This window comes from Rhododendron vialii, chromosome 3a (genome assembly GCF_030253575.1).
Source record: "Rhododendron vialii isolate Sample 1 chromosome 3a, ASM3025357v1".
Lineage (NCBI taxonomy): Eukaryota > Viridiplantae > Streptophyta > Magnoliopsida > Ericales > Ericaceae > Rhododendron > Rhododendron vialii.
In genome coordinates this window covers 1,234,807-1,259,742 of record NC_080559.1, presented here as the reverse complement: position 1 = coordinate 1,259,742, position 24,936 = coordinate 1,234,807, and the positions used below count along the sequence as shown (strand labels likewise).

The window sequence follows — 24,936 nt, the reverse complement described above, 5'->3', positions numbered from 1 at the left end:
TAGTAGAATCAATTTAGAAAGTAAAGGGTTTCGATAATGGAGTGGGCTTGAGAAAGGCCTACAAATGGTTGAACTAGACCTTCCTCTCTCTTTTTTAATCGATCAACAGCAATTGCATATTTCATTGAAGCCCAAAGACAAAGATTACATCCCAAAAATATGAGTGAATTAAAACTACCAAAATCTAAGACACGAGCACTGCTGAAAGCACTATAGGCTACAAGCTCTATGACACGTATTGCCGAAAGAGACCAGCACAAAGTGCCGGCATAAGGTCCATCTTCGACTTGGTAGTAGCTAGAGTATCCAGCGGAAAACTTAGCTCAAACCATAGACACAAAATACTAATGTAATCTTTAGTAACTCCCACGGAATTGCTCTGTGAACATGTCGTCGTCCGAGAGAGAGGATCCTATTCCTTTAAAAAAATTGTACCATAAAAGAAATTTGTAACTGCACGGTCTTGATTTGACTTATTTTTGGTTGAATGGGAAACTATGTTTATAGTATCAAATTTTACTGTATCAGTCAAACTCCGACAAAACTTTTGTTGTGCATACGTGTGGATTTCTATAATTCTATTTGAGGAAAAAGAAACTGCACTCCACTAGTAAAACCTTCCCAATCTGGCCTTCAAAGAATAATCCAATAGTACTTTACGTGTATTTCACATAACTTAGCGGCACGTGTGGAGCTAGAATTAATTTTTGGGTTGCCGAAACCACAAATTTCCATCCATGGAGGAGGGATTAATTTTAAAGTTTGAGGGGGTGCCGGCAGTGTAATATTAATTCAATGAGACATGTACAATTACGTGCTCCAAAACCACACCATAACCACACATTTTCACGGAGTCATGATAACAAGTAAACGGACTCCACATAAATATGCGATTCTGAAATTATTTAAAGCATTACATGACGGTACTCCTAGACTACTTAATAGTTATTGAGAGAAACCATTCAATAGTTCAAGAACACCGCCACGTAGTGCTCCAAATCCCTCCACAATCACACGTTCTCGTGAGGTCTATGACAAGTGTATAAATCGCACATGATAGAAACTTTCTTTTGTCAATCGAAATAAAAAACTTGGCTCAAGAACTATGTGGTGAAGGCATATATGTCTTTTGACACCTTCTAGACCTTCAAAATGTCTTCCAATATAAAATACACTATGAAAGAGTTCCATATTTGAACGTTCTTGATATGGCCTAGCTAGTCTCGGTTGAAATAAAATTAATTTATCAGTCAAACTCAAATAATATCAAGCCCCTCTTAGACTTTGAAATTAGTTTTATATTCTATAAAGGTTTGGATTTCCATATGAGGAGAAAGAAACTGCGCACTCTACTAGTAAAACCTTCCCAATCGTCGACAGAACAATTCAACTGTTTCCATGTTATTAGTAGATCCTATAATTATGGAGTTTGCCTAATCATGCAAGGTCATCATGATATATCTAGTGGTGTCCCTCTCAGAATAAATTAGTAGTCCAAAGAACTTTGTCTTGTCTTTATTTTTTCCTTGCAATATTGTGCATGCAATCCTCACGTTTCTAAAAAGGATGAGAAAAGCTAATCAACTTGTTACCATCAATATATAATTAATGAATGATATCATCCTAGGGATATTCATCTTTTAAGCCAACAAGGTATAGAGCGACCATGTCCGGGGTTGGCCAAGTGGTGTTAGCCTGGAATTTAGAGATTTGTTCTTACCTAAGGTCTTAGGTTTGATTATCCTGGCCAACAATTCTTAGAACAACCTTATACCCACGCGTAAGCGTGTAAAAAGATTATAGGAATATATAGTTGTAAAAATTAATTTGAGATGCGTGCAAATTGACCTGAACATCTTGCGTTGATAAAAACTTATGGTGTGACACCAAAGCAGATGGTATCACCTACTCAAATACTCCTACAATCATTCTAAAGTTACTCTAAAGTCAAAACTGGTTTGCTATTTTGAATTTGTACACGTTAACCTCTTCTGCATCATACTTAATTAATTCTCGCTTACTTTACAAGTCAAGTAATCATTAGTCTATCTTTAAGTTAATTTTATTTTTATCGTCTAAACTATACCTGTTTTTTTCTATCTCGTCCCTCAAGTATTGATTTGGCTGTTCACGTCCTTTCAGTAGTTTTTCTCATCCGTATATGAAGTCGTATATATGGAAGATGTCGGTTGCAATCTTAGAGATGCAGCAGACGAAATCCATACGCGTGGGTCGTACAAAAGAAAATAGTGATAGTTTGGGAGATTAAAGTGTAATTAACCAACCTTATCTTTGATGACTTGATCTCTACCGGCCTTGCACCCAAAAAATAATCAAAGGATGATTTGATATATATATATTCAGTCAATGGTTATGTCCCCAAATACCATACCTTTTTTTTTCTCTCTCCTCACCTTAAACCTCCTTTAAAACTCAAAACGAACAATGTCTTTTTTCCTTCTATTCGTCATGTATTTAAAAACAAATATGTTACGGACATAAATAGAAGTGTACAAATTCAAACACATTTGTTTCAAAAACATTTTCTATTTTTATAACTGGATGTTCTTGTCAACTTGTGTGCATCTCGACTAATTTCGAAGCTCTGAAGGTAACGACCGGACATAAGCTCCAAGGTTTGCTTCGGAAACATTAGATATGTATTGGTCCAATATTCACCATGTATCCTCGTACAATTGACAAGCTCTAGACTTTTGTGTTTTTCAAATTTGCAAGTGAAGTGGAGTGCAATTTGACCTCTTTTATATATTTTTATGCACATGAGCAATGTTCGATCTCCGTAAGCCCCATTTCCCTTCCCAAGTCTCATAGAATAGTGTAGATTAAAATTAACGAATTGAAAAAAAAAATTGTACATTTTTTTAAAGTGAATCTATGCACTTCTAAACGTGGTTTAGCAGTACAGCGTTCTTTTGGAACTGGGGGTTTTATGCCAAAACCTGTTACCATTCTTTACTGCATCACAAAATCTATAAATAGAAAGCTTCACATATCTTATCCAAGTAAACCAACCAGGAAAAAAAAGAACACCAAACGCAAATATGAATACCAGTAGTACTCCAACTCTGAGTACTCTCCTCCCTACTCTCGCCCTCTCTCTCCTCCTCTTCCTCTCTCTCCCCTCCCACTCCCTCTCCGCCAAACCCCGCTGCCACCCAACCGACAGAAAAACCCTCCTCCAAATCAAAAACTCCTTCAACGACCCAAACCCATCCTTGCCCTCATGGAACCCAGCCATTACCACCGACTGCTGCGAGTGGTACGGTGTCGGCTGCGACCTCACCACCAACCGCGTCATCTCCATCTCCATCTTCTCCACCAACCTCTCCGGCCAAATCCCCGCCTCCATCGCCCTCCTCCCCTCTCTCCAAACCCTTATCTTACGGAAACTCCCGTACCTCACCGGACCGATCCCCTCCGCCATCGCCCAGCTCTCCAACCTCAACATGCTCCGCCTCAGCTGGACCAACTTATCCGGTCCCGTTCCTTCGTTTTTATCCCAGCTAAAAAACCTGACGTTTCTTGATTTAGCGTTTAATAATTTAAACGGTTCGATCCCCGTCGAGCTCGATCAGTTACCGCAACTCTACGGGATTCACTTGGACCGGAACAAGTTGACCGGTCCAATCCCGGATTGGAATTTCCAGTCCGGGACTGCCCCCGATATTTATCTCTCTCATAACAAATTAACCGGACCGGTGCCAAAGTCGTTCGGTTACTATAACTACTCCACGGTGGATTTGTCCCGTAACATGCTTTCGGGCGATTTATCGTTCATGTTCGGGTCGAACAAAACGGTTCAGATCGTTGATTTCTCGAGGAACTTGTTCGAGTTTAATTTGAGTGACGTGGTTTTTCCCGCGAGCTTGACGTCGTTGGATTTGAATCACAATAAGATATTCGGAAGTCTTCCGGCGGAGCTGACCGCACTGGAATTTCAGTACTTGAATGTGAGCTATAATCGGCTGTGTGGGAAGATTCCGACCGGAGGGAAGTTGCAGAGCTTCGATGTGACGTCGTATTTCCACAACCGGTGCTTGTGCGGGAATCCATTGCCGGCTTGCTAAATAGATTAAGCGTTAAATAATGTTACACGCTTGTACTAATGTGCCAAACTGCCAGTATGTTTTTTTAATAGTTAGATGTTCGGGTCAGTTTCTGATTTTGTGCCCATATCAAGGCGTAAATGTATCAAAACATACATTTAACAGATGAAAAGTCTACTCCGAATTGCAAGTAACATGTAATATTTTAGTAGAGATCGATCTATATTTGCGCAAAATTCTGGAGTAGTGCTGATTGATTTCAATCATTTGATGATGAAGCTGGGAAAGTGGGTATTGGCATGCACCTCCATAATAAGAAATAATTGGACCCCAATGGAAGTGGATATATTTTCACGTGAACTCATGATTCATCAATAATGCTTTCCAGCTACGACACGCTGCAGGACCGCATAGGAAAAATCAATAATACTACAGACATACAGATTTACTACAACCAGCAAAACCAGAGGAACATAGAAAGAGAGAGAGATGAGTCAGTAGTAGTTGTGACTAATTATTGTAGGAAAAATACTATGTTCTCTCTAGAACAAGTTGACTGAATCAAGCCAATACTGAATCCTTTGATGATCATCTTCTCTTCGAGTGTTCATTTTCCAATCAATTAAGCTGCAATATTCCTAGTGCTCCTATCCTTTGGTTTTAGAAAGGTGGACTGCTTTTGTTCCAATTTCAAATGGGAAAATCAAAATGAAATTAGCTAGTATACAGAAAAAGGCCTTGGATTACGATAAGAGAAAAAATATTATTAACTTGGGAGGATATTACAACAGGTATACCCAACAAGATTGACCATGGCAATATCAAATTACGAACTCCTCGTCCCCAAACAAAATTGTCAGGATACCAAAAGAAGGCTTGCTCTTGCTGCTACAGTCTATTTTCCATGGCATGCAAGGAATAACAAAAAATTTAACTGCACTGGTAAGTCTCGGCCGGTCAAATCAAGTATGAAGTCATCGATCAGGATCAAGACTTCATACTTACATCCCCAAAGTCCACGAAATTTCAAGACCGTCAATGATTTCAAGATCATAAAATTAGTTTAGTTCTGCGAAACTTGCCAAGACATCCGTTTATACGGAACAAAAAAAGAAATTGTCACAGTGTCAGTTCACAATCCATGATGATTCTTCCCGGAAAAATCCTACTCTACATACTATACTAAGGGTAGATTTAAGATAGAAACCGCATATGGGTGTGGGACAGGAAAAATCCGTGTCGTTTGACTACTAAATTAGATACACATGCACATTTTGACAGGTTACATCCCCATGCCAAGTCCCATTTTTCCTTCTTTCTTTATGGCAATACTCTGTTATCCTTTGACCATCATCAATTCTATATATGGAAACCTAGCTCCACATGTAAACCAACAAGCACAAAAAGAAAAAGAAACACCAAGCAGAAACATGAAGAATACTAGTACTAGTTCTCTCCTCACCCTCTCTCTCCTCCTCTTCCTCTCTCTCCCCTCCCCGTCCCTCTCCGCCGAGCGCTGCAACCCACACGACAAAAAAGTCCTCCTCCAGATCAAACAATCCTTCAACAACCCCTACTTTTTGGCCTCGTGGGTCCCGACCTTCGACTGCTGCGATTGGTACGTAGTGGAATGCGACTCCACCACCAACCGCATCAACTCCCTCACCCTCTTCGGAGGCGTCCAAGGCGGCGGTAACCTCTCCGGCCAAATCCCGGCCGCCGTGGGCGATCTCCCGTTTCTCGAAACACTAATCTTCCACAAACTCTCGAACCTCACCGGACCCATCCCGCCGGCCGTAGCTAAACTCTCTCACCTCAAAACCCTCTGGCTTAGCTGGACCAACTTAACCGGTCCGGTTCCTTCGTTTTTATCCCAACTCAAAAACCTTACTTTTCTTGATTTATCGTTCAATGACTTAACCGGTTCGATCCCTATGGAGCTTTCATTACTGAAAAATCTCGCTGGGATTCGCTTGGACCGAAACAAACTCACCGGTCCAATCCCAGACTGGAGATTCACGGGGAATGCCCCTGATATCAATCTTTCTCACAACAAATTAACCGGACAGATACCAGAATCGTTTGGCTATTATAACTACTCGAGACTCGATTTCTCGCGTAACATGCTTTCGGGCGATTTATCGTTCATGTTCGGGCCAAACAAAACGGTCCAGATTGTCGACTTCTCGCGAAACACGTTCGAGTTCAACATGAGTAACGTGGTTTTTCCGGCGAGCTTGACGTCGTTGGATTTGAATCATAATAGGATATTTGGAAGTCTTCCGGCGGGGTTGACGGCACTGGAATTTCAGTTCCTGAATGTGAGCTATAATCGGCTGTGTGGGAAGATTCCGATGGGTGGGAAGTTGCAGAGCTTCGACGCCACGTCGTATTTTCACAACCGGTGCTTGTGCGGAGCCCCGTTGACGGCTTGCTAGTGGATTTCTTGGATTGGACTTTCCTGGATTCTGTTTTTATTACCAGAAAAAGAATGGCTTTTCAATTAAAACGTTGTAACTGGTTTAACTAATCAGCTACATTGGTACCTATAAATAAGATAAAGTTTCAATTTCGACCTCCGGAAATAATTTGTTTCAATTGAAGTACTTGAACGTGAGTTATAATCGGTTGTGTGGGAAGATTCCGACAGGTGGAAAATTGCAGACCTTCGGTGTGACGTCGTATTTCCACAACCAGTGCTTGTGTGGCACCCCGGCCGCTGCCGGCTTGCTAGTAGAAAGTGGAAGCGCAGTTTTTGGGGAATTTGTATGTCTGCAAATTGAAGTGTAAAAATTTCTTCTTTTTTAAGAAACTTGTTACGATATGTTTCCATGTTGCTTTACTAGATGAATTTTGTTTTGGTTCAATAAAACATTTGGTCTGATCGAATAACTAATTTCACATGCAAGGAGGCTATAGAAATTAAGGTGCGAAATATGAAAAAACATCGCTATGGCGTCAGTTAACGAGAGCAGAATAAGGAACTAAGGATTGCTTGAAACGATCGAGTGCAGGAAAAACCGTTTATGGAATCATTTTGACTATCCTTACATTGAATCCATCAAATCGCGAAATTGAGAAAGATTCGAGGAGATTTCTTAGAAAAGAATTCGTACAGCCGTATTGCTAAAAAATATACATACCTATCTTTGAAATCTGACCACCTTTTATTTTGACAAAAAAACTCTTATCCTGGATCCATGGATTTAAATATGGGCTGTTATGATTTGCATTGGTCGATAAATAACGGTCTTCTAGTCCTTCGATACTATGACATCTCGATATATCGGTGAGGTAGGATAGAGCATGGTTATCGGCCGGTTCCTGGCACATATTGTCCCTTTAATTTCCGATTCATGGCCTACACTTGACTATTTCGGGATATTAAGGTAATTTTTATTTTATTTTTATCAATAATTACTTTTAAAAATTCATGATCACTACAAACAATCACTGTTTCGTATAAATGTCCGATACTCAGGATACTCTGGCGTGGTTGGGATTTGAATTGTAATAACATTTACGGGGGATCTTCTAGTGGTCTTGACCAGATTGGATTTTGCAGTACTTGGATGTGAGTTGTAATCGGCCACGAGCCAATTTATAAATAGAAAAGGTGGATGAGCAATTAACCATTGAGTTAAAAGATCCAGTTGGTAGAGCAAAGTTTCTCTCATAAATTTCAAGATGCGAGACTTTCCCTCTTGAATTGTTCAGCAACGACGTGGATGACCTAACTGGAGTATTAACCAGACCCGGCGTGGAAGGCAACGCAGGGTGTACATTACGACATATCATGAAGTATAAGGTTAGAATTGTTCAAATTAGAGATTTATGGACAAAAACGAAGAAGTTCGAGTTAAAGTCGATGGGATATATAAGTACTAGTAATTAAACTTTTTTTATTCTTATTTTTGTCTCTCTGGAGTCTGTTTGATTAACAAGAAAAATATAATAGAAAATAAAAATGAGAGAAAGTGAAGTAAATTTTTTTTTTCTAGCATCCATTTGGTTAGATGAAGGTTTTAAGAAAATTAGAGTATTTGTTGTTGATTCTCATAAGAAAATAGATTTTTAAATTTTTTCTGCACTTTTTAGGAGAAAAAACATAGTAAGCTCTCTCACTTTAAAGGGTACATACGGACAAGTTTGTTTTCTACCGTCTTCTAAGACATTCTTGCTAAATAAACACCGGAAAAGTATACTCAATAATTTTTTTTTCCTTTCTTGCACCATCTACTACTCCATCCGTCCCACTTTGTTGTGTCTGTTTTCTTTTTGGCACCTTACAAAAAATTGCCTATATCTCACATTTTATATTTTTTTTTTATGATTTCATAAACTTTGTTTAAAAGAATTAATTGAGACGTATCAAACAAGATCTAAATTGAATATATAAAGGGCTGCTGATTTTGCCACTTTATTTTTTGTTAACGCCACTCCCCTGGCGTTAACAAAAAATGGAGTGGCAAAATCATTTCCTTATATAAAATATTATAAATTAGACAATTTTTTAAAACATTCAAAAAAAGGAAACAAACACAGCAAAGTGGGACGAGGGAGTATTATCTTGCTACTCCTAATGAAACGGTGGACCCAGACCATTACAGTCTTTTTGGATGGAGGATTCGGTTTTGGTGAATATGTAATGAGGGTGGATTTGAGAATTGATATGTAATGAGATGCGATATGTTAAGAAGGGTGAATTTGTAATGAGGTGTTTAGATGTTTTTTGAGAAGGAAAATTTGGAGGGTGGATATGATATGATAGATGTCAAATGATTGAATTACCCCCACTGTAATTTTTGATTCTCAAAATTGGTTTTATTTCAAATTAATTACAATAACTTGATATTTTTCATTAATTTAAGGATACAATAATCTCATTTTAGAATATAATGTTGTAAACATTTTTTTATTAAAAAAATATATTTTCTGAAAAAATTAAAAACCCCCCACCAACTCCACACCATTGCCACTACTTGTTCCCTTTCGTTTCCAAAAAAAACTCCATTTTGGGAACTGCTCTTCGACTTTCCAGAAACCATTTCCATTTTCTAGAAACCATTTTCTCTTCCTTTCACTTCACTCCCCACCACCGCCACTACCTCTTCCCCTTCAAGTTTCTAGAAACCCCACCCATGGTCCCCAAATCCGACCCCCCAAGCGTCTCCCGTCCGCCGCCGGTCATTCCTTAGCTGAGTTTTTCGGCTGTAAGATCTCTCTCTTCATCTTCTTCTTTGTAAAAATACTGTGTGTGGGTGAGGGTGAGGGTGAATTTGGAGGGGTAAAAGAGTCCCAAATCCCCCGGATTTGCTAACGACAGGGGTAAAGCTCCGCTTGGCAAATCCACCCAAAACACTGTTAGAGGTGGATTTGTAGTCTCAACAGTGTTTTAATCCATCCTCCAAAAAATATGCAATCAAAGACCGGATATGAGTGGGACCAGGAGATGAAATCCAGGCAGCTCCATATCCGGCATCCAAACAGGGCCTAAAGCTCCGCTTGCCAAATCCTCCGCTTGCCAAATCCACCCAAAACACTGGAGGTGGTGGATTTCTAGTCCAACAGTGTTTTAATCCACCCTCCCAAAAATGCAACCAAAGACCAGATATGAGTGGGATCGGGAGATGAAATCCGGGCGGCTCCATGGCCGGCCTCCAAATCCGGCATCCAAACAGGGCCTAAAAGGCAAACAAGAACCGATACAAAACCTAAGCCATTCATGTGGCTCCTTAGCATTCCTTTCTCTGTCTGGTGACCTGTTGCTCTGTCGATTCACAGCGATGGCGCCAAATGAGACGGTACCAACATCTATCTTCATTTCATCTTCTCTCTACATATATGTTTTCAATTGGTGGTTTCCTTTCCATCTGTATAAAGTTGATCCTTTTCTTTTCCCACTGTTTATGGAAAAAACAAATAACCTAGCAAGCGTATATGCTTCCCTTTGTTTTCCTCCAGGCTAGATAAAATTTGATCAACAAGGGGCCGTGAAGTGCTAGATTCACCTGATGAAATACTTAAGTTGCTTTCGGTTTATCTTCTCTGCCAATCACCGTTAATTTTCTACTGCCCCACCAAGGGCTAGTGGTTCACAGTCGGGGTTTGCACTGTAAGAGCTTGATTTGGCACCAAAGTTTCCAATGAACTAACTCAAATCTAAGCTTAACATTGATTCAATGCTTTTTTCGTAAAAGTTTGAGTAAATTTGAGCAAAAACGCAATTAAGCGGGGCGGTCCTGTAACTTTCTTTATTTTGCTTTTTTGGACATATTTTTATTTTCATTTTTTATAATCGCTTTTTTGAACCAGTAATAGTGATATATTATTGATCATTGACAGGAATGGACTCCTTGTAACGTCGATGCTGATCGTTGTTATCTTGACATGGATTTGGAAGATGATATCACCCATTACATCTCATCGGATAATGCAGAAGGACTGAAGTCCTTGTTGTCACACCGAGATGTAAGAAATGGAACATACAGTTATTGCCGAACCACTCTGTTGCAGTCTCTGTGCCTTTTTAGTGCCCTGAAATGTGCCACTGCGTTGGTGGATGGGAAGTTAGGCGTAAGAGTAGATGTAAATAGGGACCAGCTGTTGCATCATTATGCAGCTAGGTTTTCATCTCCCGAATTAGTTAAGTTATTCCTTCGATATGGAGCTCGAACTGATGTCCGATACGCTAGAAAAGTTTGGTGGGGGCAAAGGAATGCTCCCACTCAATGGAATGCTCCCGCTCGATACATCACTTTATGCTGCGAGGTGACCCCCTTTTTTCCACGCTGGATTCCTTATCCTGATTTTGGTCCAATGTCTTCTTCTTCTTTTTTTCCTTTCTTCCAAATTCTTGCTTCATAATTTGTTGTTCTGATTTTGCAGGGAGTTGGTGTACTCGTATCAACAAGAGTCTCTTTTCAAGTGGATAGTATTTCTCTGTCTACCATCTTTGGTTTGTTTTTCTGCAAACTATTCATACTCAAAATTACTTTTGCAACCTCAGGCTCACACTACAAATGCTTGCATATGAAGTAGATGGCAAATAAGGTTTTTTCTTTAAATCTCTTGTCGCAGAAACCGTCATTGGTTGTTAATAAATTGTCGCAGAAACCGTCAAATTCTGTCACTGATTGATGAGGAGGTCAAATTAATGAGAGAATGTAAACATGGGGAATTAACTCAGATTCAACAGAAGATGATGGGTGTGAGTTCGAGTCTGTTGCTTGAAGTTTTTGATAGAGGTGGTCATACTATTGGAGAATAGCTGCAGTCCCAACAGCCTGATGTATGTATTTCAATACCTCGTATATTGCTTCCTTTCTTTGCTGCTTAAAGGTGATATATTTGTTAGGCATGACTCTTTTCTTCATCTTTTTTGTGGTACTTTGTTTATAGTTTATACATAGTAAAGAAATTCACGATTCCTTTTGGGATCAGTGCAAGTATTATATTTGTACTCTGTGGTTGTGCTAATTTGAGTTAATATTGTTTCTATGATCTTATCATTACTACATATTTCTCTTGCTTAGTAGCTTTTATTTTGTTTCTTTTGGAATTTATATATGCTTGAGAGGTTCTATCCTAGTTGGAAGCGGGCTTCTTACTCCTAAGTCACAGGGTTTTGAGGGCCTCTCCATTTTGCAATATGATCTTGAAACTTAAGGTGGTTCGATTCACCAGAATTTTTGGGGGAAAAATATGAGAGAAATAGAAGGAAATATAAGGTAGAGTGGATGCTATTTTTTCTACGAATCTTTCTACCAATCCGATTAAAAAAAATAGCCTAATAGAGAAACGATGGAGGTTTTAGCTTTTTCTTTTGCCAATAGCATCTTAAGATATGATATCAAATTGGATCCAAAGCAATTTGTTGTAAACTGCATGCTAATTTCCATCTCGAGTTTCTATGGAGGAAATCTGCTCCTCAAGGAGATTTAAGCTCATGTTTGCTTATGTATTGAAAATAACATTATCCAATGCTTGTGTGCATATACAAATTTGTATGAGTTCATGAGGAATGCATATTTGTTCATCCCAATTAATTATCTGGTGTTAGTTTATAGGTGTGGTGGGAACAATTGGAGAAAGATGTTGCTTTGATCCTTGAGGAAGCAGGGTTTAGATTGGTCGTTGGAGAATTTGAATTTAGCATTAGAGACTGGTTTGGCTTAAGTTTTTTGATGTGCTTTTTCTGGATTGTCTTCTTCTCTTTATATGATTTCATTTATCTTATCTCTCTTAAGATTTCAGAGTAATTTATCCTCCTTCAATCAACAAGGTAGGCGTGAATACCTTTTTTGGGGGTGACAGGATGAATAATTGTGGTTTTTTATGAGGACCCCTATCAAGTTCTTGCAGACTCTACCAGGTTATCTACGTAGTTCTAATCAAGTTGTTGTTAGGGCCACATTGGACCCACCCATGCAGTGTAAAACACTTTTGTGAGAAATAAAATTGGGTAAAGAAGAGTCCGCCTATCTCCTTTCTCACCCACCCTTACGATTTTTCCTCTCATTTGCTATTCAAGCACAAGAGAGAATTGTTTTCCTCATAATTTGTTAGCACCTCTTGCGATATCACTTTCAGAAAGTTGGTTGCTACTGATTATAAGATGCTTCTTTTGTTGTTTGTTTAGATAGTTGGAACTGCGTTTATGGTAGCGATTAGTTTGCAATAAGGGTCTTTTTCATTTTGTTAACTATTTCAAGCTTTGTTTCTGCAAGTAATTAGGGTCATGGTTTGAAATATCAGTGTGGGTACCGATACCCAATATGGCTGATATTGCAGTGAATGAAAATCGCACACATTGGTGATACGTAATGGTATTGGCCGATACGTAACGTTTGGCTCAGTCCGATACGGGCTGTTATGGATGAAATATGGCCAAAATCTTTGATGTGCATATGTTTTCTTTGCATAATTGAAGGAAACGGAGTAAAAAATGACATTATTGGACCTTGGAATCAATAAAGCATCAAGTTTATTGACTGATTTGATGGTTTCAGAGATTCTTTGCCTAGTGCTTCCAGAGATGTTGGTGGTGAATATTATGTTATGTGTTTTCTCATAAGTACTTAAGTAGATATCTATCAGTCGTCATGTGAGAGACTTTGGACTAATAGATTTGCGTGGTTTGTTATATGTCAAAATAATTTAGCATACTATATGTGTTTGTCATTCTTTTTAACATGCAATGATGTAAATCTATACTCCATGACATTAAATTGAATCCTCATCAATTTAGAACACATAACTTCATATAAAATTAATCTCAAAACTGAGGTGGCATGCAATGATGTAAATCTATTCTCTCATCTCTGACTCTTCCCAGGAAAAACCCATCATGTTTCAATTCTTCAACGGTTCGGAGTTTGCTGAACACGGCTGTCTCGTTTAGGGAGTTGAGGTGGCTGTCTCGAGGTTTGTATCTTTAAGCAATTTTGTTTGATCTTTTGCAATTTGATATAGTACATGATGTTACTCTAAGTTTTTAATACTGTTTTCTTTTTGCAGGTTAAATTTCTAGGTTTTATTCTTCATTGACCTCAGAAGAGATATTAGAATAGAGATTGAGAGAATAATTTGATAGAGATTATTCGCTTAAACTTGAAATTTTGTACAGCCAACAAAAGGCAGGAGATGTTACTTTAATATCCGTTAAAGAGTTTTTTGATATTATTTTTAAAATTAACGAAAGAGAATGTAAGATTTTTTATGATTATATGAAGAAAAAATGTCTTAGGGTTCAAAAATATTGCATTTTAGCTCCTTTACTCGATTCCCCTATAGCTAGAGTCACGTGGTTTCCCCCTCCTACGGAGTTTGTTAAGTTTAACACGGATGCAAGTTTTTGATAAGAAGTCAGGGAGAAGTGCCAGAACGGTAGTGTTGAAACGTAGCTGTAGAGGTGTGTTGGGCATGGCGTCGTCTGAGTTTAAAAATATAGGAATTAGAAGCAGAGGTGGAGGCGTTAGAATTAGGTATGTTTGTCGAGTCAAGATTAGGTGTTGGGAGAGTTATTTTTGAAGTAGACAATGGTGAGGTCGGAAGCTACTAGAGAAGCTGTTGAGACATCCCAGATCTTTTCTTGAAGTTCATGTAAGTAAATTATTATCTTATATCAATTTGTATTTAGTTAGCAAAATGGAATTTGATAAAATATTTAATTTCAGGGATTTCCCTATCAATTTATTTGAGTATTATGACGTAAATCCTATCCTATGTGAGGCCAATCAAATGGCTGATGTGCACGCTGTGTTGTATTCTGGAGATAAACCGTATAGTCATTTCTACATTTTCCGTCTTATCATTGCTTTCACGAGGCACTATATGGATAGAAATAGATACATCTTCTTCGGACATCGTCCAAAAAAGCAAGGTAACAAAACTATTATGAATGTTTAGGGCGAATGTGTGTACTTTCTAAACATTCATAATAGTTATGTTACCTTGCTTTTTTGGACGATGTCCGAAGAAGATGTATCTATGTCTATCCATGTAGTGCTTTGTGAAAGCAATGATAAGACGGGAAATGTAGAAATGACTATATGGTTTATCTCCAGAATACAATACAAGTACATTAGCCAGTTGATTGGCCTCACGTAGGATAGGATTTACGTCATAATTCTCAAATAAATTGATAGGAAAATTCCTGAAATTAAATATTTTATCAAATTCCATTTTGCTAACTAATTACTTATTGAGATTTAAGATAATAATTTACTTACATGAACTTCAAGAAAAAATCTGGGGATGTCTCGGCGGCTTCTCAAGTAGCTTCCGACCTCACCATTGTCTACTTCAAAATGACTCTCCCAACACCTAATCTTGACCCGACAAACATACCTAATTCTAATGCCTCCACCTCCGCTTTTAATGGTCGTTTTATATTTTTAAACTCAGACAACGCCATGCCCAACACACCTCTATAGCTATCTCTCAACACTACTTCCCTGACTTCTCATCAAAACTTGCATCCGTGTTAATCTTAACAAACTCCGTAGGAGGGGGCAACCACGTGAGTCTAGCTATAGGGGAATCGAGTAAATGAGTTAAAATTCTATCTTTTTGAACCCTAAGACATTTTTTCATCTTAAGTTCTTTGTCGTTAATTTTAAAAATAATATCAAAAAACTCTTTAACAGATATTAAAGTAACATCTCCTGCCTTTTGTTGGTTGTACAAAATTTCAAGTTTAGGTGAATAATCTCTATCAAATTGTTCTCTCAATTTCTGTTCTAATATCTCTTCTGAGGTCAAAGAAGAACAAAACCTTGACAAAACTTTCCAATCCTAGCAATCTTACTCATTTCTCAATGTTTAGGGCGAATGTGTGAACTCGCATTCTTTGCTATAAAAATATGAACTTCTGATCTCCTTTTTCCCCTCGGTGGGACATACACATAAATGGAATCGTGTGAAGCTTGTCTCCAATATAGAGGGATTTTTCTCCAAGAATTGTACAAATAGCTTACTAGATACAGATGTGGAAGGATTTTCAAAACTGGAGATGCCCAACTGATAAGGTTAAAGCCATTCTTGGGGGAAATCTGTGTTTCTGGTCTCTGCTGCTGTTGCATTATGCAGCTAGGTTTTCATCTCCCGAATTAGTTAAGTTATTCCTTCGCAATGGAGCTCAAACTGATGTCCCATTTGCTAGAAAAGTTTGGTGGGACAAAGGAATGCTCCCACTCGATTCAGCACTTTATGCTGCGAGGTGACCCCCTTTTTTTCACTCTGGATTACTTATGCTGATTTTGGCCCAATGTCTTACCCCTCCCCCACCCCCCCCCCCCCCCCCCCCCACAAATTCTTACTTCATAATTTATTGTATTGATTTTGCAGGGAGGCGGTGACCGTGTATCAACGAAAGTCTCTTTTCAAGTGGATAGTATCACTTTTTCTACCATCTTTGGTTTGTTTTTCTGCAAACTTATCATACTTTTTCTACCTCAGACTACAAATGCTTGCATATGAAGTAGATGACAAACAAGGTTTTTTCTTTAAATCTCTTGTCGCAGAAACAGTCATTGGCTGTTAATAAATTGCTCATGGAGTCATCCAACAACATTGAAGAGTTTGCTTACCATTATGCCATGGAAGGAAAGCTCGTTGAGTTGGCTGTCTTGCTGCTCGCGAAAAAGTTTTGAATGGAAGAATGATGATCCCTCAATGCATTAGGAATCAAATTCTGTCACTGATTGATGAGGAGGTCAAATTAATGCGAGAATGTAAACAGAGAGAATTAACTCAGGTTCATCAGAAGATGATGGGTATGAGTTCGACAGTTCTGTTGCTTGAAGTTTTTGAGAGAGCTGGTCATACTATTGGAGAATATTTGCAGTCGCAACAGCCTGATGTATGTATTTTGATACCTTGTATCTTGCTTCCTTTCTTCACTGCTTAAAGATGATATGTTTGTTACGCATGACTCTTTTCTTCATCTTTTTTTGTTAATCGTTGGTACTTAGTCTACAAATAGTATAGAAATTCACTATTCCTTTTGGAATCAATGCAAGTATTTTATTGGTACTCAGTGATTGCGCTTATTTGAGTTAATATTTTCCCCCTTGTCTTATCATTACTAAAGTAAATATTTCTCTTGCTTAGTAGCATTTTTTTGTGTGTGTGGAAATTATATGCTTTAGAGGTTCTGTCCTTGTTGGATGCGGGCTTCTTTTTTGATGGGAGTGAGGGTCCTAGGAGGTTCTGGCTTAGGAGCGTGGGAGCAAGGTTTGAGGGCTCTCCATTTGGCAATATGATCTTGAAACCTACGGTGGTTGTATTCACAGGAATTTTTCTTGGAAGAATAGGAGAGAAATAGAAGGAAATATAAGGTGCAGTGAAAGCTATTTTTTCATCCTTTCTTTTTTGCCCTAGTTTCTACGAATCTTTCTGCCAATCCGGGGGGAAAAAAAAAAAAAAAAAAAGCCTAACAGAGAAGCGATGGAGGTCTTAGCTTTTCTTTTGCCTCAGAATTGTGGTGATCGGATTTGATCATTAGAACTAGGTCGGTCCTTCGGTTCAGTCTCTAGTGCTCTGTTCATCCTCTGCCTCTGCGTGACCTACAGGAAGTCGAATGACTGTGGAAAGCCGGTCGACTCTCCGATGATCCAGTCAGTATGGGAAGGAGAAGGTAAGTCTGAGTTGGGGTGAAATGGTGTACCTCTTTAGGTTTGCTTCCCTTTCCTTGCATAGGCCTTGCTTGACTTGCTCACCAAGTAAGCGCGTGGAGGGTATGCTCGGGTGATCACCTCGGGTGACGTCACATACGACACACCGGATAAGGCAATCACGGAGCACATGGCCAGAGCTAGCAGCAATCATGACCCATGTGCTGTAACCGTCTTGGCATGCGTCATGATGACGCACATGGCTAAGCGGTTAGGTGCACATGGACAAGGCGTCCCTGTTGAGTTGCGAGATCCGAGCGGGTTATCCCCGAACGGCTTCGTAGGACACTGAGCTATGTGTGCTACTGAGAAATGCTACTGCCTACCGGCCGAGTGAAGTGACCCCGAGCTGCAAGGCCCTTCCGGGTAGAGCGGCGTGGTCACGCTTGAGGAGTATGGCTTGGCATGATCCGAGCCACGTAATTCAGGCCACTACAAGAATCTTAAGATATGATTTCTCATGGGATCCAGAGCAAGTTGTTGTAAACTGCATGTTAATTTCCATCTCGAGTTTCTATGGAGGAAGATCTCAGCTCCTCAACGAGCTTTAATCTCATGTTTGCTAATGTATTAAAAGTAACATTAACAAATGCTTGTGTGCATATAAAAATTTGTATGAGTTCATGAGGAATGCATATTTGTTCATCCCAATTAATCATCTGGTGTTAGTTTATAGGTGTGGTGGGAACAATTGGAGAAAGATGTTGCTTTGATCCTTAAGGAAGCAGGGTTTAGATTGGTCGCTGGAGAATTTGAATTTAGCATTAGAGACTGGTTTGGCTTAAGTTTTTTGATGTGCTTTTTCTGGATTGGCTTCTTCTCTTTATATGATTTCATTTATCTTATCTCTCTTAAGATTTCAGAGTAATTTATCCTCCTCAATCACCAAGTAAGGCGTGAATACCTTTTTTGGGGGGGGACAGGATGAATAATTGTGGTTTTATGAGGACCCCTATCAAGTTCTTGCAGACTCTACCAGGTTATCTACAGAGTTCTAATCAAGTTGTTGTTACTTCTGCTTCCTAAGTAATTATGAGTAATTAAATGGTGTGTGAGCTTCAGACATTTTTTCCTACAAGAGATAGATTGTCTCAATTCGTGATTCCTCAATCGCCCGGGTTGCCCTTGATGCAGCCAACAAATGTGTCTTTGCCCCGAAGGATTAGGAAATTAACATATACCATGTTATTTGTTATTTATATTTGTCCAAGTGTTTCTAGGAATCTTGTTTTTTAATTTATGAAAGTTGTTGACTATTTTTAAGGACAACTAGAGGCGAAGTGTTTTCATGAATACGGACAATTTAGTTTGGTCATTAATCTTTTTTTATCTCTTGTCCGAGCAGAAAGCAACACCTTGTGGTGTTTGGTCGTTGCCCATGACCTCCGCTTTTTGCCGAACCCATGCTTATCTGCTATGGAGACTAATCAAGTCCCAAATTTCATCTTTGGTGGTACAAGTTTTGATGCTCAAGTAAAGAAGGGAACTGAAGCAAGGGAGCAGAATATGCCCAAATTTCTGTCAAGGGAGAAGTTAGCGTATATTGCAATGCTGGTCAAGAGGGGTCTAAGAAGTTCATGGTTCTTGTAGAGTGCCAGTTTTTCGAGGTATCGCTGATTTCTTTTGTAGCCTTCTTGTTCTTTTACTTTGAGGTTCTACATTAAAATTCATCACTAATTGTTGATGCACAAGTATACCTTAGTTGTTTTCTGGCTGTTAAAGAAGTGTAGAACCATACCAAGCCACAAAAAAACCAGCACTGAAATACCAGAAAATAGCTGAGAAACTGAGGTAGAGTTGGAGCTAGATCATAAGAGAAATAAGACTCTAGGGTTACAGACCAATGTTTCTGGACATGAAAGGAATCAGAGTGGTTCATTTTAAACAGTGGAACCTCTTAACCAGACGACCTGCATAACTTTTCATGATCATGAGTGTATCAACTATTCTCATGTCACATCTTTGGGCCAAAGGAACCAAGATGATGTTCTCAAAGTGAAACAAAAGGAGTTAAGCTTTTTGTTATCTTTTCGTGAGGCAGCATGTAATGATACTCTTTCTACTTCTGCTTCTGTTACGTATGTGAAACCCTTTAATTGTTCTATCTTGTATTGATCTGTGGAGGGGCAGACTAGATGATCCTGGGCCGAAACAAGGGGCTAGGTCCACCACCCAATTCAGGTTGTTCTACCATACTTGGCCCAATCCAACATTTGGCCGTGCAAATGAAGAGCCAGCAAGCTAGGGGTCTGAAGTCCAACTCTTGGCATTGCAAGGCAAGCCCAGCTCCTGGCATGCATGGCATTGCAAGGCTGGGCGGCTAGGCTCGGGATTAGGCCAAGCCAAGGAGAATGACTTGGTAAAGCCCAAGTTGGGGGCAGTCATAATTCAAGATGCTTGGTTCCTTATAGGACGCCGAGAGGCATAGGAGTTGGCACCTGGCTTATGTGGAGAATTGATGACATCATTGATCATGGAAAGAAGGTTCCTATATCGCAAATGGGGACCAGAGTGTGTTCCCTTAAACTTGGGATATGGCGAGGTCATTAAGATCACGTGATGATTTGACAAGAAGTTGGGTTCCCAAGTGGCTTTTAAAGGCCGCGACTAAGGTGAGGCGAGGCGCAACCAAAATGCCTTGAGTCGAGTCAGTCTCCCGAGGCGCGCACCTCAATTAATATTTTCCTTATTGGTTCAAGATCTTATGTCTACTTTTGATTATAAAGGATTTCAATTTTGGTAAACGTTCAATATCTGTCAACGTAAAAGAACTAAGATTGTGAGCCATGGGTTTTATTCTTTTTTCCTTCTGAATTGGTACTCGTCTCGAACAAAATTTGTGGTAACTTGCCTATAGAGCTCGTCTACAAGCTTGCATAAGCAGCTCCAAAGGAAAATGTTGGCAAGGAAGAGGTGGCGAAATAATTGTTCAACAATTCACCTAAATGAAAAATTGAAAGTCTTTTACCGCAGCTGGCCTAAGAAATTTTGGACTCCGCCTTGCTTCTAAGCTTGCTGAGTCGAGTGTTTTTAAAGGCACAAAATACACGAGTCGCGATGTCTATCATATCGTGCCATATCATCATGTGTAAATTCTTGTACACGTATGACTAGATTTTACTTTCATATTTTTAACATTTGAATATTGAAGGCAAATATTCTATCATCTTTTTTTTGAACAACAAATATTCTTCATCTTAATATGCAGTGCAGATGCTCTAAGTTTCGGAACAACAATCGAAACATATGAATCACATAACACATTTTGCATCAAACTAAACCAAAATATGTATAAATTTCTTTTCTCCAAATGAAAAAATAACTAGCTAAAAAACTCAACAACTAATATGGCAAAAATGGTTTATGATCTGAAATACCTGCCAACCGCTACAGCCAATGTTCAATAAACCCGTCGATAGGGTTGTGTTCACGCACTTTCATGACAATCAACCAGTTGTCAAAATCGATCCCCATGTATAGTTTCATCGTAGCTTCATCCTGATATTCACTCTTTTGGGCAATTGACGGAGCCAAAGAATAGAAGCGATGAGAGATAGCGTGGATTTCAGGATGAAGCTATCTCTCATCGCTCCAAGCTTGACGTTATCTCTCATCGCTTCTATTCTTTGGCTCTTCCCATTGTCCAAAAGAGTGGATATCAAGATGAAGTTACAATGAGACTAGACATGAGGATCCATTTTGACCGCTGGTTGATTGTCATGAAAGAGCGTGAACACAACCCTATCGACGGGTTTATTGAAACATTGGCTGTAGTGACGGATATGTATTTCAGATCATTAACCATCTTTTGTAATATTAGTTGGTGGGCTGTTTGACTAGTTATTTTTCATTTGGAGAAAAGAAATTTATACCTGTTTCGATTTAGTTTGATGCAACACGTGTTATGTGGTTCAATTGTTGAGATTCTTTTCTGGCACGGCTTTGGTTGAGTTCTCATGTGAAGAAGCTGCTGAGAAGCTATTGAAGCATTAGAGTCAAAGGGTTTTCGGATAAGTAGGAGTAAAATTGAGTATATGGTGTGCAAGTTTAGTGGTACCAGCAGTGCGCACGAAGAAAGAGTGATGATCTAAGACCAGGAGATACCTAAGAGTGATCATTTTAAGTACTTAGGCTCAATTATTAGTAGAGATGGAGAGATTGCTGATGATGTGACCCATAGGATCCAAGTGGGGTGGCTCAAGTGGAGGAGCGCTACTGGTGTACTGTGTGACAAGAGGGTACCCATAAAATTGAAGGGAAAATTCTATGGAACTGCCATTAGACCAGCGATATTTTACGGGACAGAATGTTGGCCTATTAAGAAACAACATGTGAACAAGATGAGTGTAGCGGAAATGAGAATGTTGAGGTGGATGCCTGGTAAGACTAAACGAGACAGGATTAGAAATGAAACGGTTTGTGAGATGGTAGGTGTAGCACCCATAGAAGAGAAGTTGAGGGAAAATAGGCTAATGTAGTTTGGGCATGTCTACCGTAGACTAAGAGATGCAGTAGTTAAGAGAGCGGATATGATAGCTTTGGGTAGTAATGCTACGGGGAGGGGTAGACCTAAATTGACATTAGATGTTGTAGTGCTCAAAGATATGAGTATAGTAGGTTTGTGTGAACAAGTGGCCTTTGACAGAAAGAAAAAGATTCATGTAGCCGACCCCAAGTGATTGGGATATAAGGCTCGGTTTGGTTTGATTTGGTTTAGGTGCAGAGCTAGACCTAAAACCAAAGTAAGTCTTGCTTGTCACTTTCTTTACTATCAGTACTAATGTTTTGTTAACAGTTCAATTTTTGTTGTACGAGGTAGAGTCATCTATCAATTAAGCTTGCTCTACTGCTGCACTTTATCCATTTCAACATATATAGGTAATCTTGGAGTCATTTGATCAGCTATTCGTTGGTTATGATTAAGCAAATGGCAATTTGTAAAAGACCAAATGTAGGCAAAGAGACTCGGCTGCATTGACTACGAGTTATTTTGGTGGTCTTTATTCTTTTGTTAGTTTTTTTCTCCTTTTGTTCAATAAACCTCTTCTTTGTGGGTAAACTTTTCTTGGTACTTAAGTTTGGGTGATTAAGAGGTATGCTGTTTACTTTTTAGGCCATGTGGGACCATTAATTTGTCACTGGTACACATGACTCACGTAGAAGGCTTGCATAATTATTGCCAAAATACAGATACAGATATGGACAGGGGGCAAGGACATGTGGTATGTTATTTCTCTAAAAAGTAGGACAGAGACACAGGGATACATCCCAAGTTAGAAAAGTATGAAAGATTTGTTTGTGAAGAATTATTCTCAAAAAATCTAGCATGGACACGACTAGGAAATGCTACTAATGATAGTGTTCAATTTATTAAACAATATGCTTCATCTTTTGTATGTAATAGGATAAGTGATATGTCAAATTCCAAAATCTTGGATAATCAGTTTGCAAAAAAGAGTGTCAGACACTTGCCGAGCAAAAAAAAAAAAAAAGTGTCAGACACATGTTCGCGTTAAGGTTTATTTCTTAGTTGCGGACATGTAGAAAGAGTGTCGAACAACCTGACTGAGAGTGTCTGACAAATGTTTGTCACATTCTTTGAAGTGCCCGTGGTTCTTAGAGGGCAACTACGTAGAAGGCTCACATGGTTTGCCATTCTTAGAGGGCAACTATAAGACTTTTACAGTTACTGTTTATTCATGACAATCTGATGCAAAGAGTAGGAGCATTGATTCTTTGTTGTCTGTTTTTTTGGTGTTTATGGTTCTGATATATTCCTTTCCCAATTCAGGGAGGATTTTGGTGCAATTAGAGCAAAGCAAGCTGAAGAAGTTGAAAATTCTTCTTACCAAGTGGGTGCAAATTATGAAGACAGCTCAAGTTCGAAAGAAGAGTAAGCATTGAGAGAACTGTGTGAGTTTGCATTTAACTTGTCTGCTGATCTCATTAGATTTTCCCTTCATTATAGCTACCCCAAAGGCTCTTTATTGCATTCACATTGAAGAGCTTGTCTGCTGGAGGTTCTGCCGAGCAGAAGGATGGTCATGAGTCAATCAATGAAAATATGAAGAGGCTGAAGAGACGGTGTTGGAGTGTGTAAATGGTGACGAAGAAATTCCTCGGGAGAATATTGATAAGGTGAGTGAAGAAAAGTAGTTTGGAAAAACCACTGCAGTTTTATATAGGGACAGACAACAAAGAATGTGTTATGCGTGAAGATCTGAAGGCTGTTTTCCAAAAGTATGGAACCATAAAGGTGCTAGTATCAATCTTCTTGTTCATGTTGCTTGTAGGTGTGTTGTTCTTGACTTATCAAAAAAAAAAACAAAGAAGGTATGTTGTTCTTGTGTATAGCTATTGTCAGACTTAATTATGTTATTTTGGTACTTAGTTCGTATCCTTGTCAGCTTTTTCTCCCACTTTCTCTCTTTTTTCTTCTGATCATTTTACCAAACAAGGATATGATCTCGTCATTATCCTAACTTCACATGTCAAATAGAATCTTCATGTCAACTCAGAAACCTTTGCTCCTGGAAACACTAGTTTGTCAGTTTGATGTCTTATGGTCTCTTGGATTTTAATGCAGAAAAGTTGATGGGTACTCGGTTTCTTATATTTTGGGTTTGCAGTTGACAATGAACGAGATAAGTGGAAAAAGGGGAATTCTGTGCAGACATTCTTTAGAGAAAGTTCCCCTTTTCTATGGCAACTCTCGGTCAAGGACTCAAGGTAGTGGCTGGAAATGTTTATCCTGATAATATCCTTTTGACAAACTGTCCTCCTTCAAAACTTTAAAGAAATAATCTTGCAGCAATTCATAGCCAGGTAGAGGATATGGGTCTTTCATTTGAAGCATGTATCGCAAGATGTGTAGATTCCATGATTTGATTATGATTATAATGTTTGATTACTACATTGGAGGGCTGGGCAATGAAAACCCACCATTAAGGATTTTTTTCCCCTTAGTTGAGAAATATCGTGTCTGTAAGACTACAGGTGTATTAAGGGACATCAATGCGAAGGATGTTTTCCGTAATTACTGGACTGTTCCTCATGGATCAACTCTTAGACGACATTACTAATGCTGTAATTACCTTCAATATAACACGACGCGTTATAAGGACATGAGTTTAAGTGTAAAAAGAACAACCAGAATTTAGCATATACATGAGCTGTACTTGTCAAAAATATATACTACACTGAACAAAAATCTCCTTATATAATTTAAAGAAGTAGAAAGAAAACTTTGATAGCTTCTGGGCCAAGTTACTGTAGGTTTCAAGGATGTATTCAATGGTGGAATTCTTGTGGATAGGCGGGTTACATGTCATGTTGCTAAACGGGTGGAACGTCTCATCTTGGTAATAGTATTAATAAGGTTTTACCGGCTTTAGTATTCATAAGGTTTCACTTCGCCTGCCACTCTCATGGCTTTCCTGATCAACCTACCAACCCACATCTAGTGTTTCAGCTTTGCTCCTTTCGTGCTTGTTTGAAATGAAGAGGCTTTCCCGTATCATTATCACAGGCAATTGCTACCTCTTTCATTACTTCCTTCTTTCCAAATCACCAAACACCCCCCCCCCCCCCCCCCCCCCCCCCCGCCCCCGCCGTTATGCTGCATGCATAAAGGTTTGGAACTCTTTTCTTATCTGAGTCTTCGAGGACAGGGCCGCACCCCATTCTCGAAC

The 24,936-nt window shown here is 39.1% G+C and overlaps 4 protein-coding genes across 18 annotated transcripts; all 4 read left to right on the top strand.

Annotated features, from left to right (window-relative positions):
* The first annotated feature begins 3,019 nt into the window (after positions 1-3,019).
* LOC131320793 (polygalacturonase inhibitor-like) lies at positions 3,020-4,231 on the top strand. Its single transcript, XM_058351650.1, has one exon. It carries the CDS (start codon positions 3,063-3,065, stop codon positions 4,086-4,088), a length of 1,026 nt encoding a protein of 341 aa, XP_058207633.1. The 5' UTR covers positions 3,020-3,062; the 3' UTR covers positions 4,089-4,231.
* Positions 4,232-5,424: 1,193 nt separating this feature from the next.
* On the top strand, positions 5,425-6,959 carry LOC131320792 (polygalacturonase inhibitor-like). Its single transcript, XM_058351649.1, has one exon. It carries the CDS (start codon positions 5,498-5,500, stop codon positions 6,503-6,505), a length of 1,008 nt encoding a protein of 335 aa, XP_058207632.1. The 5' UTR covers positions 5,425-5,497; the 3' UTR covers positions 6,506-6,959.
* Positions 6,960-9,064: 2,105 nt separating this feature from the next.
* On the top strand, positions 9,065-13,760 carry LOC131320790 (uncharacterized). 7 transcript variants are annotated; one of them, XR_009198346.1, is made up of 7 exons: positions 9,581-9,871; positions 10,413-10,838; positions 10,956-11,025; positions 11,181-11,358; positions 12,137-12,234; positions 13,405-13,493; positions 13,587-13,760. XR_009198346.1 is itself a non-coding variant. In XM_058351643.1 (5 exons), the coding sequence occupies exons 1-4, from the start codon at positions 9,662-9,664 to the stop codon at positions 13,449-13,451; spliced, it is 729 nt and encodes a 242-aa protein (XP_058207626.1). In that variant the 5' UTR covers positions 9,581-9,661; the 3' UTR covers positions 13,452-13,493; positions 13,587-13,760. The 7 variants fall into 7 exon arrangements, 3 of the variants coding, with proteins under 3 accessions (XP_058207626.1, XP_058207627.1, XP_058207625.1); XR_009198348.1 differs by lacking the exon at positions 12,137-12,234 and having other exon boundaries at positions 9,065-9,871; positions 11,148-11,358; XR_009198345.1 differs by lacking the exon at positions 12,137-12,234.
* A 1,408-nt stretch (positions 13,761-15,168) lies between these two features.
* Positions 15,169-24,281, top strand: LOC131320791 (uncharacterized). 9 transcript variants are annotated; one of them, XR_009198351.1, is made up of 8 exons: positions 15,169-15,789; positions 15,918-15,987; positions 16,094-16,431; positions 18,591-18,852; positions 23,037-23,138; positions 23,214-23,383; positions 23,539-23,578; positions 23,875-24,281. XR_009198351.1 is itself a non-coding variant. In XM_058351645.1 (7 exons), the coding sequence occupies exons 3-6, from the start codon at positions 16,231-16,233 to the stop codon at positions 18,833-18,835; spliced, it is 600 nt and encodes a 199-aa protein (XP_058207628.1). In that variant the 5' UTR covers positions 15,169-15,789; positions 15,918-15,987; positions 16,094-16,230; the 3' UTR covers positions 18,836-18,852; positions 20,454-20,699. The 9 variants fall into 9 exon arrangements, 3 of the variants coding, with proteins under 3 accessions (XP_058207628.1, XP_058207629.1, XP_058207630.1); XR_009198354.1 differs by having other exon boundaries at positions 23,041-23,138; positions 23,214-23,578; XR_009198350.1 differs by lacking the exon at positions 23,539-23,578.
* Positions 24,282-24,936: the final 655 nt, after the last annotated feature.

Coding starts and splice junctions, on each gene's coding strand:
- LOC131320793 (XM_058351650.1), top strand. CDS start 3,063: ATGAATACCAGTAGTACTCCAACTCTGAGTACTCTCCTCCCTACTCTC.
- LOC131320790 (XM_058351643.1), top strand. CDS start 9,662: ATGCAACCAAAGACCAGATATGAGTGGGATCGGGAGATGAAATCCGGG. Junction 9,872..10,412: donor CGATGGCGCCAAATGAGACG/GTACCAACATCT, acceptor GATCATTGACAG/GAATGGACTCCTTGTAACGT. Junction 10,839..10,955: donor ACATCACTTTATGCTGCGAG/GTGACCCCCTTT, acceptor CTGATTTTGCAG/GGAGTTGGTGTACTCGTATC.
- LOC131320792 (XM_058351649.1), top strand. CDS start 5,498: ATGAAGAATACTAGTACTAGTTCTCTCCTCACCCTCTCTCTCCTCCTC.
- LOC131320791 (XM_058351645.1), top strand. CDS start 16,231: ATGATGATCCCTCAATGCATTAGGAATCAAATTCTGTCACTGATTGAT. Junction 18,020..18,168: donor GAATTTAGCATTAGAGACTG/GTTTGGCTTAAG, acceptor GGGGGGGGACAG/GATGAATAATTGTGGTTTTA. Junction 18,225..18,590: donor GTTCTTGCAGACTCTACCAG/GTTATCTACAGA, acceptor TTGTCCGAGCAG/AAAGCAACACCTTGTGGTGT.